General features: G+C 48.2%; 1 protein-coding gene across 2 annotated transcripts in view; it reads right to left on the bottom strand.

The window, feature by feature from the left end:
- The window catches only part of ALOX5 (arachidonate 5-lipoxygenase), a 54484-nt gene extending 37945 nt beyond the window's left edge, over positions 1 to 16539 (bottom strand). The window contains exons 1-3 of one of the 2 annotated variants that reach the window (XM_033841807.2): positions 16355 to 16539; positions 8834 to 9032; positions 4284 to 4365 (exon numbers count right to left, since the gene is read on the bottom strand). In XM_033841807.2, the coding sequence (XP_033697698.1) occupies positions 4284 to 4365; positions 8834 to 9032; positions 16355 to 16504 (431 nt within the window). In that variant the 5' untranslated portion in view covers positions 16505 to 16539. The remainder of the gene's footprint in view (positions 1 to 4283; positions 4366 to 8833; positions 9033 to 16354) is intronic. The other variant, XM_033841806.2, reaches the window with a different exon arrangement.
- Between the last annotated feature and the right edge of the window lie 674 nt (positions 16540 to 17213).

Raw genomic sequence — 17213 nt, 5'->3', positions numbered from 1 at the left:
TCCATACAATGAAATATTATATAAAAACTAGAATCATGTTTGTGATGAGATTTTTTAAATATGGGGAAATGATTCTGCTATACTTCTAAGGGAAAAAAAGGAGGCTGTCAAGTCATGTATACAATATAATCCCAAAGAAATAAAAGTGAAAATGGATGGATTACAGGTATTTTTCCTGCTTCTACATTATTCTGCTTCTACATTATTCCCCTTCTCTTGCTTTACTGGATTGAAAAAAAAAACAAAACCTGACATATTACATATTCCTTGTAAGAATTTGAACTATAGAGGAAGATGTGAAAAGTGTAACAGTCATCACTCTCCAAAATCACCCCCCCCAACCCCCGCCCCTGCCCAGTTAACCATGCTGACTGTTCCTTCCCTTGGAAGGAGTCTCAAACTCAAATGTCTCCAGGGGCCAAAGTAGGAAATGAAAGAAGCCTTGATATAAATGATAGACTGGTGTTGGACTGGGGAAACCTAGAGAATGAGCCCTGTTTACTCAGAATTCCACAATGACCCATTAAACACATTTATAGGCTGGATACAGTCCACTGACCACCACTTTCCAGATGTGCACTCTTGCTCATGTATTATTTTTAAAAACAGCTATATTGAGATATAATTTACATACAATTAAATTCATCCCTCAAAAGTATCCAGTTATGAGGTTTGTAGCATATTTACAGAGTTGAGCAACCATCACCATAATCTAATTTTGGAATATGTTCACCCCAAAAGAAACTTTGTACCCATTAATGGTCATTCCCCATGTCCCACCCCCAACTTTCAGCTCTAGGCAGCTACTAATCTACTAATGTGTGTCCATAGACTTGCCTCTTCTGGACATTTCATATAAATAGAATCATACACCATGTGGCCTTTTGTATATGACCTTTTCATTTATTATAATGTTTTTGAGGATTATCTATAGTTTAGCATGTATCCATAGTTCAATGCCAAATAATATTCCGTTGCATGGATATACAGCATTTTATTTATCCATTCATCAATTAACAGAATTTAGGCTGTTTCTACGTTGGGGGTATTATGGATAGTGTTATTATAAATATTTGTGTATAAGTTTTTTTGTGTGTGTAGATATATGATTTCATTAGTTTTGTGTAAGTAACTAGAGGTAGAAGTGCTAAACTGTTTTCCAAAGTGGCTGCTTCATTTTACATTGCACCAGCAATATATGAGGGCTCGAGTTTTTCCACATGCTTCATAGCACTTCTTATTATCTGTCTTTTTAATTCCAACCATCCTAGTGTGTGTGAAGTGGTATCTCATTGTGCTTTCAATTTGCATTTTCTTGATGACTAATAGTTTTGAGCATCTTTGCATGTGCTTATTGGCCATTTATATATTTGCTCTGGAGAAGTGTTTATTCATTCCTCTTTATGGCCAAAATATATTCCATTATATAGATATACCACTGACATTCATCAGTTCATGAACATTTGGGTTGTATTCACCTTTTGGCTATTATGGATAATGCTATAAATATTCATGCACAGGTATATTTGTGTGAACATAAGTTTTCATTTCTCCTGGGTATATGCTTAGGTATGGAATTGCTGGATCATATGGTTACTCTGTGTTTAATAGATTGAGGAACTATCAGACTGTTTTCCAAAGCAGCTGTTACATTTTACATTCCCACCAGCAGTGTATGAGGGCTCTGACTTCTCCACATCCTCACGTTGTTATTGTTTGACTTTTTGATTCTAGCCATCCTCGTGAGTGTGAAGTGGTATCTCACTGTGGTGCTGATCTGCATTTCCATGATGAATAATGATGTCAAGCATCTTTTCATGTACTTATTGGTCATTTGTATATTTTCCTTGTAAAAATATCAATTCAGGTCCTTGCCGATTTTTAAATTGGATTATTTATCTTTTATCATTAAGTTGTAAGAGTTCTTTATGTACTGGATCCAAGTCCCATATCAGATACATGATTTGCAAATATTTTTTCCCATTCTGTGGGTTGTTCTTTCACTTTCTTGTTGGTGTCCTTGAAGCATAGAAGTTTTAAAATTTGATGACATCGACTTATCTGTATTTCTTTTGTTGCTTATGCTTTCATGGTCATATATAAAAATCCTTTGCCAAATTCAGGGTCATGAAGATTTATCCATGTTTTCTTCAAAGTTTTATAGTTTTAGCTCTTACATTTAGGTGTTTGATCCATTTTAACTTAATTTACGTATGTGGTGTGAGGTAAGGGTTCAACTTCATTCTTTTGCACGTGGCTATTCAGTTGTCCCAACACCATTTGTGGAAAAGACTTCTTTCCCCATTGAATGGTCGTGTTGCCTCTGTTGAAAACTAATTGACCATAAGTGTAAGGGCTTAGTTCTGGGCTCTCAATTCTATTTCATTGATCTATACGTCTATCCTTATGTGAATACTACATTGTCTTGACTATTGCAGTGGTGTAGTACTTGGGATATTGAGAAGTGTGAATCATCCAACTTTGTTTACTTTTTTTTCAAGATTGTTTTGACTACTCTGGGTTCCTTGCATTTCCATATGAATTTTAGAATCAGCTTGTCAATTTCTGCATAAAAGTCAGCAGGGATTTTGATAGCGATTGTGTTGAATTTGTACATTGCTTTGGGGAGTATTGCCATTTAAACGATGTAAGTCCTTTGGTCCATGAACATAAGATGTCTTTCATCTTATTTAGCTCTTCTTTAATTAATTTCAACAGTATTTTGTAGTTTTCATTGTGTAAGTCTTAAACTTCTTTTGTTAAATTTATTCATAAATATTTTATTCCTTTTGATGCTATTGTAAATGGAACTGTTTTCTTATTTTCATTTTAAATTATTGATTGCTCACAAATAGAAAACACCTGAATTTTGCATATTGGTCTTGTATGCTGCAATATTGCTTGTTTTCAGTTCCAATGATTTTTTTTGTGAATTCCTTAGGATTTTCTACACACAAGGCCATGTCCTCTGTGAATAGCAATGGTTTTACTTATTGTTCTCCAATACGGATGTTTTTTCTTCCTTCTTGTCTAATTGCCCTGGCTAGAACCTCCAGTACAATGTTGAGTAGAAGTGGCAAAAGCTGATATACTTATCTTGTTCCTGGATCTTAGGAGGAAGGCATGCAGTCTTTTCCCATTAAGTATGATGTTAACTGTGAACTTTTTGTAGATGCACTTTATCAGGTTGAGGAAGTTCCCTTCAGTTCCTATTTTTTGAGTGTTTTTTAAAATTTTTGTCAAATGCTTTCTTGTGTGTCTATTAAGATGATCATGTATTGTTTTTGACCATGTATTTTTTGTTCTTTCTTCATATGGTGTATTACATTAATTGATTTTTGGATGTTAAACCAACCTTGCATACTTGGAATCAATTCCACCTCTTCATATTGTATAATGTCTTTTATGTGCTGCTGGATTTTGTTTGCTGATATTTTGTTGAAAATATTTGTATCTATATTCATAAAAGATATTGATGTGTAGTTTTCTTATGGCGTCTGCTTTGGGTATAATACTGGCCTCATACAATGAGTTGAGACAAGTTCTCTCCTTTTCTATTTTTTGGAAGAGTTTATGCAGGGTTGGTATTAATTTTTTAAATGTTTGCTATAAGTCACCAGTGAAGCCATATGGGCCTGGGCTTTCCTTTGTAGGAAGTTTTAAAATTAATTTAAAGTTAGTATTCACTCTCTTTTCTTGTGATCAGTCTATTCATTTGAGTTGTTCTTGAGTCAGCTTTGGCAGTTTCTGTCTAAGGAATTTGTCCTTTTCATCTAAGTTATTTAATTGGTTGGTATACAATTGTTCATGCTATTCCCTTTCATTCGTTTTAATTTCTGTGAGGTTGGTATTGATGTTCCCTCTCTTATTTCTAATTTTAATAAATTGAGTCTTCTCTTTTTTCTTAGTCTGTTAGCTAAAGATTTGTCAATTTTCTTGTAGATTATATATCACATTTATAACTAAATTATTATAAGAAGACATAAAAAGTGAAGGGTAATTCCTACAATGGGAGTGGGAGAACATCAAGGTGAATTCAAGCCTTTACTGTCCCATTCCTCCTAAATGCCAATACGGTTGATCCCAAGTTTTTCATAACTCTTTCACCATCTCTGCCTGGAGTGGTGGTAAGGTGGAACTTGGGTATTGAGAAGCACTGAAGGGATCTGGTCCCTTGGTTATCACGTACCAGCAATGATGGGCCATAAACTGTGGGCAGGGTTATGCCCCCGAGATAGAAGACACCATGGCCCCAAGCCATTTGGTCTGATGTCATAACTCACCGATACTCTTTTTGCCGTGTTTCCAGTTCTTTACGTCTGTGCTGCTTGAGAATGTGAATTTGGTCATCACAGGCCAACTTCGCTGTGAGAAAAGGACATGGGTGAGAAGAGCCTAGGGAAGCACATTAACAACATCCAGTTTTCAGGTTTCCCTCAGACACCCTTCCTGAGCCAAGTGCTTTATGTGTATCGTCTCATTTAAGCCTCGGAACACTCCCTCATTTTATAGCAAAGAAATGGGGGCTTGGGGAGGTTGAATAGATTTGCCCTTGAACTTTACCCAAGGTCACAACCTAATTAGTGGATTTTCAACACAAGACTCAAATCCCATGCTGTTAGCTAACTCTCTTTATAAAAGACAAATCCAGTTCCTCCTCCTCCTGTCTGCTCACTCAGCAAGCCTGGGGGCTCTGAACCTCGGGGTTCTGAGAATCACATCCAGATACATAAGCTAGGCTTGGTTCTGATCGTGACTTACAGGAAGGCAGACCAATGATTCTCTGGCAGGCAGTGTGCCCATCTCTGGCCTGCCTGTGGATTTCCACCTGGGGGCTCCCAGGACACTGCCTTTGCCAAGAAGCGTGGGGCCCCTGGTGCAGAGCTCCTCTTCCACTTCAGAGGAGAGGCATTCCGTGATCTTTGGTGGATCTCTTCAAACCACTTCAGGGCAGTTCATTCCTGCATTTCTCATGCAGAGCAGAAATGGCAGCCACTGCGGGTTTCCATGTTGCCTGAGAGAATAGCAGGGACTCATGGCTCTTGTGTTTCTAAGTCCAATTGGTTGCTTCCTGGAGAAATGTGTGACTTAAGATTCAATACACAGACGCTGACACTGTCCAGTTTCCTGTGGTGGCTACACAGAGGAATGAGAATGGAGCTTATTCTAAAACAGCCTGTCATGTCCTAGAGTGTGGGCTTTAGAAGAGATGTTCTTGGGTTTGGGTTTGGACTAGGGCTGTGTCACTTACAGCTGTGTGACCTTGAGCAAGCTGCCTTAGCTTCTTCCCATGTAAAATGGAGATAATAACGCTTATTTCTAGGGCCATGGTGGGGATTTAGTGAGAGGCTGCAGCAAATCACTCCATACAGTGCTTAGGACCAGTAAGTGCCCAGTAAATGGGAACCACGGTTATCACTGTTGTCCTTATAATTATCATGGACCTGAGCGTCCTCTTCCTCCCTCTAAGCCAGACTTCAAAGGTGTCTCATCTTTCATTTCAGGAGTGGGCAGGTGGCTAAGGGCACGGTTGGTCACACTTCTCAGGGCCTTTAGAGCAGGAGAGGTCAGATCGAGATTACCCTTTATACTATTATTTAGGGTAAAATCAGTGAACACAGTCAACGGAACCCCGACTGGCAGGATTCCAGAGCATCTCCTGGAAAGGGGGCCTCTGCAGTGAAGAGCTTCTCCAGCTCTCTGTGGTGAAGAGCCGGCTTTTTAAAACTTCCATTCCATCACAGACTGACATTTTTGTAAATAAGTGGGGAGGCTCTAGGCCATTGAAGGCAAGGTGAGTATTAAATGTAACAACAGCTGTCACTGGCACATTCATCATCTCTTATCCACCCTTAAAGAACCTGCCTATTTCTCAGGCACCTTGCTCTGAGGAGCTGTATCTCTTTAGCTTTACTGTATGAATAAGTCAGAGAACGTGTAAAATTGCAACCTACCAAGTTTCAAATGGCATATAGCATCCTTCTTCCTGGCCCCACTGACTAACAGAACTTCTGGGAACAAGGCAGGTGACAAAGCCTGGACTGACTACAGCAGAGCTCAGGGGGACAGATTCCAAAAGACTGATATGAGTCTTTCACATAGATGCTTGGAATCCCTGGGACCACAGTGACCCACTGATCTTCCTCTTTGGGCCCCAGTGCCAAGCCTGGGACTGGAGCTGCCTCAGGCAGAGGTGCAATGGGCCAGAGAGCTCTGTGAGGCTCAGAACTGTTGGGTGCTGGTGTGCAATGAGGTGAGAACAGAGGTTGAGTGTACAGGTTTACAAACTTAGAGTAACTTGCTAAAATACTTCTGACTGTTGCATCTGATAATAAAAACAGGGCTTGTATTTTGAATGGCTTTGGTTTGCTTTTTATTTCATTTTTCTAGTAGTTAGTTTTTATTGTATTTTACAAAAATGTCAGTCACCACAGAGAGAGCCCTCTGACTTCTATGGTCACCCCAAGTGCAGTGGTGAAATATTAGATTCCAGAGGTTTCTATGTGGTGAGTGATTGAATCGCTTGTGGGCTGGGCCCCCTCATTTACAGGTTGCCCAAAGGGTTGGTTGTCGTGCCATGTGGTGGACCAAAGATGGCCACAAATTCTTTGACGTTCCTTTCATTGAGAGGAGGTCTATGTTCCCCTTGAGTCTGGGTGGGCTCTGTGACTGCTTGGACCAATAGAAAGTGGTAGAAGTTACACTGGGCCAATTTCCAGGGCCAGGCTTGAAGAAACTGGCAGCTTCTACTTTCTGTCTCTTGCTTTTGGAAGCCAGCCACCACAAAAAGAAGTGCAACTACCCTGAGACCACAAAGCTGTGAGAAGCCCAGGCTCTACAGGGAAGCCTTAAAAATGAGATGCCACGTGGAGAGGGAGAGACCGCGGAGCCCTGAAGCACACGAGAGGAGAACCATCTTAGAAGCGAATCCTCTAGCCCTTCCCCTCTCAGCGGATGCCCCATGGCTCACAGAGGGACCACCCAGCTGAGCCTTTCCCAAATTCCTGACCCCTAAGATCATGAGCAAAATGAAATGTTTGTTTCAAGCCACTAAGAGTGCTACCCAGCAACTGATAAGTGGAACATACTGGGTGGCTCCCATGTGCCCCTCCAGATCCACCCTTCACCTGTCCTGTCCCTGAAGGTCCCTGATCAATGCATCAGTGGGCTTCACGTTCGGTTCAGCCACTGGAAACCCTGACCAGAGACTGGAGGGTACGGGACAGTGAGGAGAGGACACTTCTTCCCCAGCCTCTCTCTGTAGGGTCTCTCCAGGCTGTCTGCATCTCTGCTGAGGACCAGAGCTCCTCCCAAGGCAGCTCTGGCTCCAGGACACTTCCCTTTTCGGTTATTCTCACATTCTTTCCCTTCCCCGACCCCACCAGGACTAGGAGTTCTAATGGCCCTGCACGCTGGCCTACACCTTCTAAATATCCCAACTGGACAGTGCCGTATGCTTTTTTGTTGGAAAGAGATTCGGGGTCCGTGGGAAGAAGGACTACACATCCGAGACCGTGGGTAGGAGGGGGGCAGGAGGGAGATGTGGAGCTCGTGTTTCTACAGTCCTGGTAAATGAGAAGTGCCCTGTCTGCAGCCTTTCCCATGCTGGCCACTGTAAGACACAGTGACTTTTGTGATCTTCCCTGCCATGAAGACAGGGGATAAAAATCCTTCCTGCCCCAATTATTTAGTTCAGAAATAATCTTGGAATTTTGTTTCTTTTTTTTTTGAATTTTGTTTCTTAAGTTAAATTCCATGTCAGAAGCAATGGGATGTGGCCTGGTAGTTTTAAGAACACCAGGTAGAGAAGACCTTTTCCTCCTGTGTCTTGGTTTTCTTAGCTAAAATAGAGAGGGTACTAATCATTCTCATCTTACCTACCCTGCCAAAGTTCTGTGAAGAGCAAATGAACTAGTGATAGGAAATGTGTTGTCAGCTAGGAGGTGTTAACCGGTGGCACTGGAAGAAGCAGCTGTCCCCCTCCTCATTATTCTAGTGGATGCACTAGATCATTTCAGGTTTCGAGAGTGAGCACCCTGAAGGGTCATGACTAAGGTAAGGCAGGATTTTGCCAAGGCATGGATTTGACTCACACACGCTAAGAGGCTGGTGTGCAAGGGGGGCGTCATTCAGAGGGAAAGAGGCCTTAGCTGACCCCCGCCATCTGCTCCTCTCTCCTCCTCCTCCAGCCAGGCCAGCTGCGTGTCTCTTACCAAGAACGGCCTCCCGAGGAAGTACCAGATTGGGGTTTGCACATTTGAGGGTCTTGCTTAAGAGGGTATATTTTAGGTTCTTTTCTCTTTCAGCAAAAAGTGGGACTTCATGTTTAATGACTGGTGACCGTCGAACACCAGGCCTGCCCACAGTTCCTCTGAGCTGGCACTCAGGCACTCCTGGTCAACCCCTTCCTTTTCCTGGCCTGCATGGGGTCCCTGGAGCCCAAGCCCTACTGTGACCTCACAGAGAGGAGAGCTGAGAACTCAGCTGAAGAACTGCCCATCCAGGGGCACGTCCCAGGGATATGTGTTACTAGGGACCCCAGTTACCCTCTGGCAAAAAGTGGGTCATAATCTTCTCCTGGAGGATTTTATAGCAGAGAGGGGACATGGCTGGATGGAGCCTGGGGCCTGTCACTTCCCCCTCTGAACCTGGGGCTTGTTAGTACCTAGAGGAAGGTCACACCTCCTACAGGTGCATCGAGGCACGAAGCAGGTGCTCAACCACGGAGAGCATGGTTATTATTCCCATGGATACAGTTCTTCGAGGAAGGAGGGCCTGCAGACTCTCTCATTCCCCAGAAGCCCAGGGAGTGGAAAGGGCCTAAGCCGCTCACCTCGTCCATCTCTCAGGACAATTTCGCTCTCGCCTGAGATCCAGCGGTAGCAGGGGAACTCAATGTAATCCCCGCAGGGCGTCTTCAGCGTGATGTACTTCAGGTACCAGTCGTCATGGAGCCAGTACTTGCGCTTCTCGATTCTGATCAGCTGGATGTCGCCCAGTTCGTCATCAACTACAACATTGTAAGAATCAACCTGAGAAGGAGAAAAGGCAAGTCAGACCATCTGGGAGCTCCTGAGCCTTTGAATCACCCTCAATCCATGTAGCTGAGATGTCTGCCAAATGCCTGTCCTTGGCACGGCTCTGCTGCACCCTGGGTGACAGAGATGGCCAATTCCCCAGCTCTACCCTTAGGAGATGGAAGTCTAGCAAGCAAGGGATGGCGCTGCTCAGAGAGAGACATTCTGCTGTCTGCGCACAGCCCAGTGCCAGGCCAGGCTCGTTGAGGGCCTCTGCAGCTGCCCCCACTCACAACAAGGGCAGCAAGGCTGCTGGCCCTGCTACCTTACAGGGCTAGATGGACAAACTGGCCCTCGCACACAAGGGCAGCCCTTTACAGCTTGCAAAGGGCTTGCTGACGTTGCTATAGATCCCACAACAACTTTGGGAGGGGTGGGGAGTTATGACCTGTGTCTCAGATGAAGACAGTGAGGTTCAGTAAGCCCCACTTCTACTACTAATTGGCAGAGCTGGAATTCCAATCCAGGTCTTTCCATATCTCTCTCATTCTCAGTGGGGCAAATAACTGAGTGCAAACGGGGAGGCTCAGATAAAAGTGAAGTCACACAGTTCAAGCTGTCCTGGGGCCTCTGCAGTTCACGGAGCCACAGTGATGCCAAGAGAATCAGATAAGCAGTTTCCACTATATCCAAGGCACAGTGGTGGATTGAGGCTGGTCTTGCTACCTCAGGCCACGTGCAGCACTGCTCCCCGGGCTGCTGCCAGGCTCCTGACCCCAGGAGACGGGCTGGCACAGTGGCAGTGCAGGGCAGCCGCTCCATGGCTGCTGCATGATCTGCGTAGGTGCAGCTCTGGATGGCAGATGGGAAGGAAGGATGGGGGCTCAAGCTTTGCATCGGGCGTTCCAAAGACCAGAATGTTTGGGGAGCCCCAGACTCAATGCCCTCTGAGGCACTTTCTAAGCCAGATTTCACCCATCTTTGAATTTTTTCCTCGGTGGCAGGCTTGGAGTTCTCAGTGTGATGGTGAAGTAAGTGGAGGGGAAGGGTGTTCATCTTGCACATGACCCCATGCATGCCCATTTCCATCCTTCTCCCTCCAAATGCCACTGGGAGGACTTCTTAAAGGGAGTGGGAAGCTGAACATTTTCAGCAAAGCCCTTGGCTCTGAGCACAGTGAGCAGCTCGCATGTCCTGGCTGCCTCAGATGCCAGATGCTTGTGGTCAGAAAGGGAAGTCTCTTCCTAGTGCCCGGTGGTCTGGGCCTGGGTCCTCAGTTAGAAACACTTTCTGGGGACAGAGGAGCCAGCCTGTGGGCTGGGTCCCTAACAGGTGTGCCAGCACATCTGTCCTGCCCATCCTGCAGGTCAAAGAACCCTCCTGCCCCACAGCGTGGCCCCTGGGATACCAGGGGCCACAGGTGAGGTCACAGAGAGCATTGCCCCCCAGGGCCTGTGGGACCTCAGGCAGAGGGGCCTGTCTGTACCACAGGGCGCCGATCCGTGGGGAGAAGGCGGTAGGCCCCGGATAGAGTTGGGAGAGGAGTCCCAGTGAGGGGCTGGATGACCTAAGGAGCTGGGAGGAGGGAGAGGAAAGGAAGGACACAGCTCTTGTTGGGTGGCTTCCCAGGGGTGGGGAGAGAAGGGAGGCCCCTGAGCTGAGGCATCAGTGGGCCAGGGCAGGAAGGTTTTGATGGAGCAAGGGGCCCAACGTCCACCTGGAGAAGCAGAGTGGGGACTGGTGGCTTAAGACTGGACGTTTGCAGGCCCCACCCCATTCGAAGTCCCACCTGCCACGAGTATCTGCAGGGACCGTGGCCCTCTTGCGGGGTCAAGACAGAGATTCCCACCAAGGACTGGAGGGAGGGCAGTGAGGGGCAGAGGGCGAGGTGAGCCTGAGTGTCAGGGCAGCTCAGAAAGCCTCAGGGGCCTTGAGTTCACATCCCAGCTCCAAAGTAACTGACCATGGGCCAGGGCAAACTGTTATACTCTCTGAGGCTATGTTGCTTCATCTATCAAGGGGAGATCACGCTTAGCTTGCAGGACCATTGAGAAATCCAAATGACATGATGCCTGAGTGGGCTCCTTTCTCCAGAGGCACAGGCCACCAGCTGCTGTGTGTATCAGAACCACCTGGTCCTCCCTCCTTGACTCCTGGGGCGTCAGCAAGTCCCACACTGCCTGCGAGCGGCTCTGAGCTAGCATGGGCCCCTGCGCTGAGGTCCATGCTTGACTACATGTGCCACATTGAGTAGCCAGAAGTAGAGACGGGAGGAAGACATTGAGCCCATGAGCAGAAACAACTTGGCTCAAAACCTGAAGGGAATTCCCGTGAGGATGGAGAAGGGGTCTTGAGGCCGAGTGAGAACCGGAGGCATTTTTGTTGCTGGCAGTGCAGGCTGAGCAAAGGGAAGTCAGCGTGGGTTGAGGCCTGGGCCTGGGCTCGGGTTGGCTGCTCCAAGGGAAGTGGCTTTCCTGTGGCTCCGAGGGGCTACAGGAGGCTGCAGGCGTCTGGGAGGCTGAGGCGAAGGGGGAGAGGATGGCCATCTAAAGTAACAGGCGCCATAAGCATCTGAGGTGGGCGACTCTCATGGCAGGGAGGAGCCTTGGATCACAAAGGGAAGGGAGATGGGGCCCAGGGAGTCTCTCCAGGGCGATTCTCAGAGGGAGGGCCAGATGTCCAACTGAGGGTGGGGACTGATAAGGAAGAGACAGAGTAGCTTCTCTGAGAGAAGGGAGAGCAGGGTCACCCTGGGCACACCTATGGTGCAGTCACAGGAGAATGGGCCCTCCAGGTCACCCTTTCCCAATGACCCACAGGCACCTGGCAGAGGGCCCTGGAGTTTCACCCGGATGAAATCACTGGACAGACCTACAGGGACTCAGTAGGCCATCTGACAGGGTCTTGCAATGCGAGAGGACTGCCAGTCTGGCTTGTCTCTGGCTGGCCGTGGCTTCAGGCCCGGTGCTACAGGAGGTGAACCAGGGCCTGAGTTCAGTGCCACCTAACTCAGGCAGTCTCAGGGACAAAGTCCGATGACACTGACACTGGCATCCAAGGGCGCCACTGCTGGAGAGTCACAGGGGATAGAGAGGGGCCTCCAGGAAGATCTCAGGGTCCTGTGTGTCAAACAGCAAGGTCAGGTCTTTGGAAGATACAAAGAGCTACAGGGTGTGACAACCTTCCTTCCTCCTCTCCCTGGGCCAGTATGCTGGGTGGATACTGTGTTTGTTGACTAATTTGCCTTGACACGTTAATATCACATGTCCATTCTGAACAGTGTACAGTATCAACTATGGATGGCACGGAGCATAACAGGCCCTCAAAAAATACAGTACATGTGCATGGCCGAGTGGATGGTTATCTCATTGTACAGTTGGAAACTGAGGCTCAGAGAGGTCAGGCAGCTACCATGCTAGGGAGTAACTGGTGGCCCCACGATTAGAACCCACACCTGTGTGATGGCCTAACCTGGGTTCCTCTCACTGTTTCCCATGGCCACATTGTGGGAAAAGCCTTGGCCTGGGAGCCAGGTGACCTGGCTTTGAGCCCTGGTTCAAGCCCTCCATGGAGTATGAAGGGGCAATGTGGGGTGGGGTGGAGGACAAGGAAAAGCTTCCTACAAGGTGGCATTTGAGGCAGCTCTTGGGAGTTGGTAAGATTTCAGAGGTGAGTTGAGTGGAGAAGAAGGGGAATGGGTTGGGCATTCTGAATGTAGAGAAAGGAGGTGGGGAATTCGCATGTGAGAGGAGGAGGCTGGAGCATGGAGTTCTCGGGGCAGAGGTGGTGGGTGCAGTGGTCAGACACTGGAAGGAGACATGGAGCCTGGGAAACGTGATATTCACCAGTCCTTTCTCAGACTGGCCAGTTTGCTGATTTCTCCCGTTGCTCTCAATCCTCTATTGGATACACAGCTTTAAGGCTTTTGAATATTTCAGCAAATTGTTAGCTGGCCAGTTTTTTGCTTGATCTTTTTTTTTTAATTAATTAATTAATTAATTTTGGGCTGAGTTGGGTCTTCATTGCTCCGCACGGGCTTTCTCTAGTTGTGGCGAGCAGGGGCTACTCTTCGTTGTGGTGTGCGGGCTTCTTATTGTGGTGGCTTCTCTTGTTGCAGAGCAAGGGCTCTAGGTGCACAGGCTTCAGTAGTTGTGGCATGTGGGCTCAGGAGTTGTAGCGCACGGGCTTAGCTGCTCCGTGGCATGTGGGATCTTCCTGGACCAGGGCTCGAACCCGTGTCCCCTGCATTGGCAGGTGGATTCTTAACCACTGCACCACCAGGGAAATCCTGCTTGATCTTTATATCAGCATTTAAAGAAAGGTTTCATTTGTTTCTGCCCCAGATCCCTGCTAGAGCAAGGACAGAGAAGAGTCATGATGTGGTCCAGCCTGGACTGCCTGTCCTGGAGGGGGCTAGTGAGGGGCTGATGGGTGGTGGGGGGGGCTGTGGAGTAGAGACAGAGGGAGATGATTAAGGGGTGGACAAGGGAGAGGCTGGGGCAGAGAGAGGGAGAAAAGGGGCAGTGGTTAGGGAGGCTGAGGGAGCAAAGAATGGGGGAGCTGGGGGAATCTAGGAGACAGCAGAAGGGAGAAATTGGAGCAGTAAGCAAGAGAGAAATGAGGGACATGGGGAATTTTGGGGAATAGGGAGCAGAGGAAGGAAGAGAAGGAGGAAGAAGAGGCAGAATGTAGGGAAGAGATGGGACAGAGAGGGAAGGTGGGGGATAGTGAGATTGAGTGTCAGAAGGAAATATTTACTCTTCAGTACTATATTATCATTTCTGAGAAGGCGGTATTCTAGAATACATTCTTCATGAATATATTGTAAGAATATTCACAGAAAATATTTAAGAAGTATAGTTGTAAGACTCGTTCACACGTACTGAGTACATTCAAGGGTGATATACTAAGCATCACCCTATTGCCTTTCGCTTTCCTAAAAGTGCTGCCAGGGAATGAAAAAGGGTCAGGTAAGATTTCCCAGAAATCTTCGGATCTGTGAAAGTTATCCCATCGGGCCTTGAATTACTTTAAATCGACAGAGCCAAAGAAACAAATCAATTTGCTAAATTTGGGCTACGTCTCTGGGCTATGTGGGTCCACCGCCTGGGCTTTCCCAGCAGATGGCGTGACGCTTGACAGGACAATCTCACCTGCGAAGGACCCCAATTCCCAATCCTGTCCTGAATCACTTGGCAGAACTCTGATGAGAATAACCAGGGATTTGTGACTCAATTTATTGAGAAAAAAATCAGTCCCATCCATTATAGGACTGAATTTTGCATGGGAGAATGCGGTATTGACCTGCCAATGAGCTGGAAATGACTGAATTGGTTGCCCAGAAAAAGTCTTTATTGTTGTTACTGTAACTGTTATTATCTATAATGATTGTAACACTTTTCGGGTAAAATGGGTTAGCCTTATCGTCTCTGCAAGTATTTCCTCTAAGATTTCTCCTTCACCTTTACCCAAATGGGACGGATTGTCCTTAAGAGACATTGGCTGGAGATTGAGGAAGTAGATCTGGGCTGTGCAAGACCAAGTGTGGAGTAACTTTGCATAAGCAGAAGCTTTCTCAAAAGATGATTTTTTTCAAAGAGCCTTTTGGAGCCAGCGATTCCCCTGCAGTGCCCCTCCTGACCTGCCCCCTCTCACCACAATGGAAATGTGACATGCAAATCTCTCCTGAAATTTGCTGCTGGGACTCTCACTGAAGTGTTTAATCATAATGTCATTTGAATGAATTCTCAGGGTGGGGAAATAATGAACAGAGGGATGCTTGCACCCCTCTTCTAACGACCCTTTTATGGTCACACCCCCGTACCTCCCCTCTGAGAAGCCACACCCGGCTGCTTATGCTGCACACTGATGTGTGTCGTATGTGGAGGAGAACGGACCCACTGTGGACCACTTACAAAGGCAGAGAAGTCTGTAACCTGTTCTCCTCCCATAAGTGTTGGGGGAATCCATGAAATAATGGAAATAATTATTTCTGACGGTGCTTCAGAATGGCCGAGGGTGTCATTATCCCAAATGGATGACTCATTAGCCCTCCTGCACCACCATCCTCTGGGCCAGTTCCCTGGTTGGGGAAACCAAACAATAGGAGGTAGTTCTTATACTCAACACCTAACTCTTCTAGAAGGGTACTCTAGCCACATTAATATGACGAACTTGGCTAAGTGTCAGATGGGCCTATAGCGAGGTTCTGAGGCTCCTGGGTAGGAATCAAGCTCACTTTGAGTTTGGAATCTGGAAAAGGAGTGGGCTATTATTTGCTTACTTTAGGCTCTGCAGACCTAAAACACGCTTCATGAATATTATCCAAGAAGTATTTGGTTGAACCATATGAAATTGCCAGTTTTGTCAAAAATAGTCAACTATGAGCAATTCCTTATGGTTCAACCAAATAATGAAGAGATAAAAAAGACAGCTTTGTGAAATCTAAGTCCTTTTGGTCCAGTTCAGAAGCTGGGGGTGGCAGAAGGGAACAGATATTTCCTGGGCACCTGTAGTGTGTTGGAGCTGTCACTTCATGAGCACTTAAGTAATGAGCACTTAATAAGCCCAGTGGACTGGGCACATCACACCAAACACTTGGCGAGGATCGCCACCTGCTGTGCTGCTCACAGAGAAAGCTACAGGCTGGAATTCACGCCAGGTCAGCATGGGGAGCCCACTTCTGAATGAATCCTCACACAGCGCCTGGCATCACAGACTAGACGTGCAGTCAACACGCTCCCTTTGCTCCCTGAACTCGCAGGCTCCAGGGTCTCTGGTGAGGAGGGGAGAGGGGAAGCCCTCCTCCCTCTTGCTCTTCTGAGCCCTCACACTCAGGGTGGGAGTGCTCCCTGGTGTACACACTGCTGGGAGCCAGCGACGACCTCCAGGTTTGCAAAAGGCTTCTCCTGGCCTGGGTCTCTCGTTCTTTCCCTCTGCATTCCTCTGGGGACCTCTCCTGAGAATGTGAGCTGCCCAGGTGTGGAGACATAAGCTAGTGCCACTCTGCGCCACCGGCTCGAACTCCTAGACCAGCCTGAAGCCAACCCTTGTACTTTACATTTGGGGAAACTGAGGCCCAGAGAGGGGGCAGAGTGAGCTAGTGGTCAGGGCCGGATGGAACTCAGGCCTCTGGACCCCCAGCCCTGCGCGTTCTCCCCACAGCTGAGGTGCCACCTGTGGAGTCCTAGGAAGTGGGGCACAAGTAATGGTGGTCACAGCGCTTGCCCAGTTAAGTGGCCTCTCAGAGCCGCTCGCCCCCGAACTTGGGTCCCAGCCGCCCCGACGTCCGCACCCTGTCCCGGCCACCCCAGCCCGTCAGGGCCGGGCGTCCTCACCGCGCCGCGCTCAAAGTCGTTGTAGAAGGGCTTGTCCAGCAAGTGCTTCTCGCTGCAGCCCGCGGAGCCCACGAGGCTGAGGTAGATGTAGTCGTCGGTGCCCGCGAACCACTGGCTGCCGGTGGCCACGGTGACGGTGTAGGAGGGCATGGTGGCGCGCAGCGAGGACCGCGCGGCGCGGGCGCAGCGAGCACTGAGAGCCTTGGCGCGCCGGTACGCCGGTCTCCGCCCCCCGCCCACCCCGCGCGGTAGCTTCCTGCCTCTGAGCGTCCGGGGCCCCTGCCGCCCCCCTCCTCCTCCTGCCCGCCCTGCCCCCGGCCCCGCCCTCCCGGAGCTCTGACCTCGCCGGACCCGCCTCGGACTCGGTAAGCGCGCCCGTTCCTGCACCTCACCTCCTCCACTTGGCCTCTGTTTTGGCAGTCAGGGGACTGGGGCCACCCCAGCTGCTATCCCCTCCTCCCTCCCTCTATTCATTCTCTCACTCAGTTTCTCTTCACCCTTCCCTCCTGCCTCGGCTTCCCTCACTGCCAGGCCCTTGTGAGGCATTAGGGTTGGACTCCAGGGATGCCTGGAAAACCAGACACAGTTCCTGCTCTCACCAAGTCCCCAGGGTTAGAGGGAGGCCGCGCGACTGGGGCACTTAGCCATGCTGTGATTACTGAGAGCAGGGGTGCTCTGGGAGTCTACAGAGGGAAGAGGAGCCCACCTGGGGAGTCAGGAAAGCTTTTGGAGGGGTGACACCTGAGCTGGTACTGTGGAGCGCAGAGACTTCCGTGGGCATTGGCTTCTTCCACAGACTTGGCTGAACGTCACTCTGTGCCGGGTGCAGGTGGGCACTGAGGTGAGTCAGGTGCCAGCC

Source organism: Tursiops truncatus, chromosome 16 (assembly GCF_011762595.2).
Source record: "Tursiops truncatus isolate mTurTru1 chromosome 16, mTurTru1.mat.Y, whole genome shotgun sequence".
NCBI classification, from domain to species: domain Eukaryota; kingdom Metazoa; phylum Chordata; class Mammalia; order Artiodactyla; family Delphinidae; genus Tursiops; species Tursiops truncatus.
Note: the sequence above shows the minus strand (reverse complement) of the source record. Positions and strands in the feature narration are given on the sequence as shown.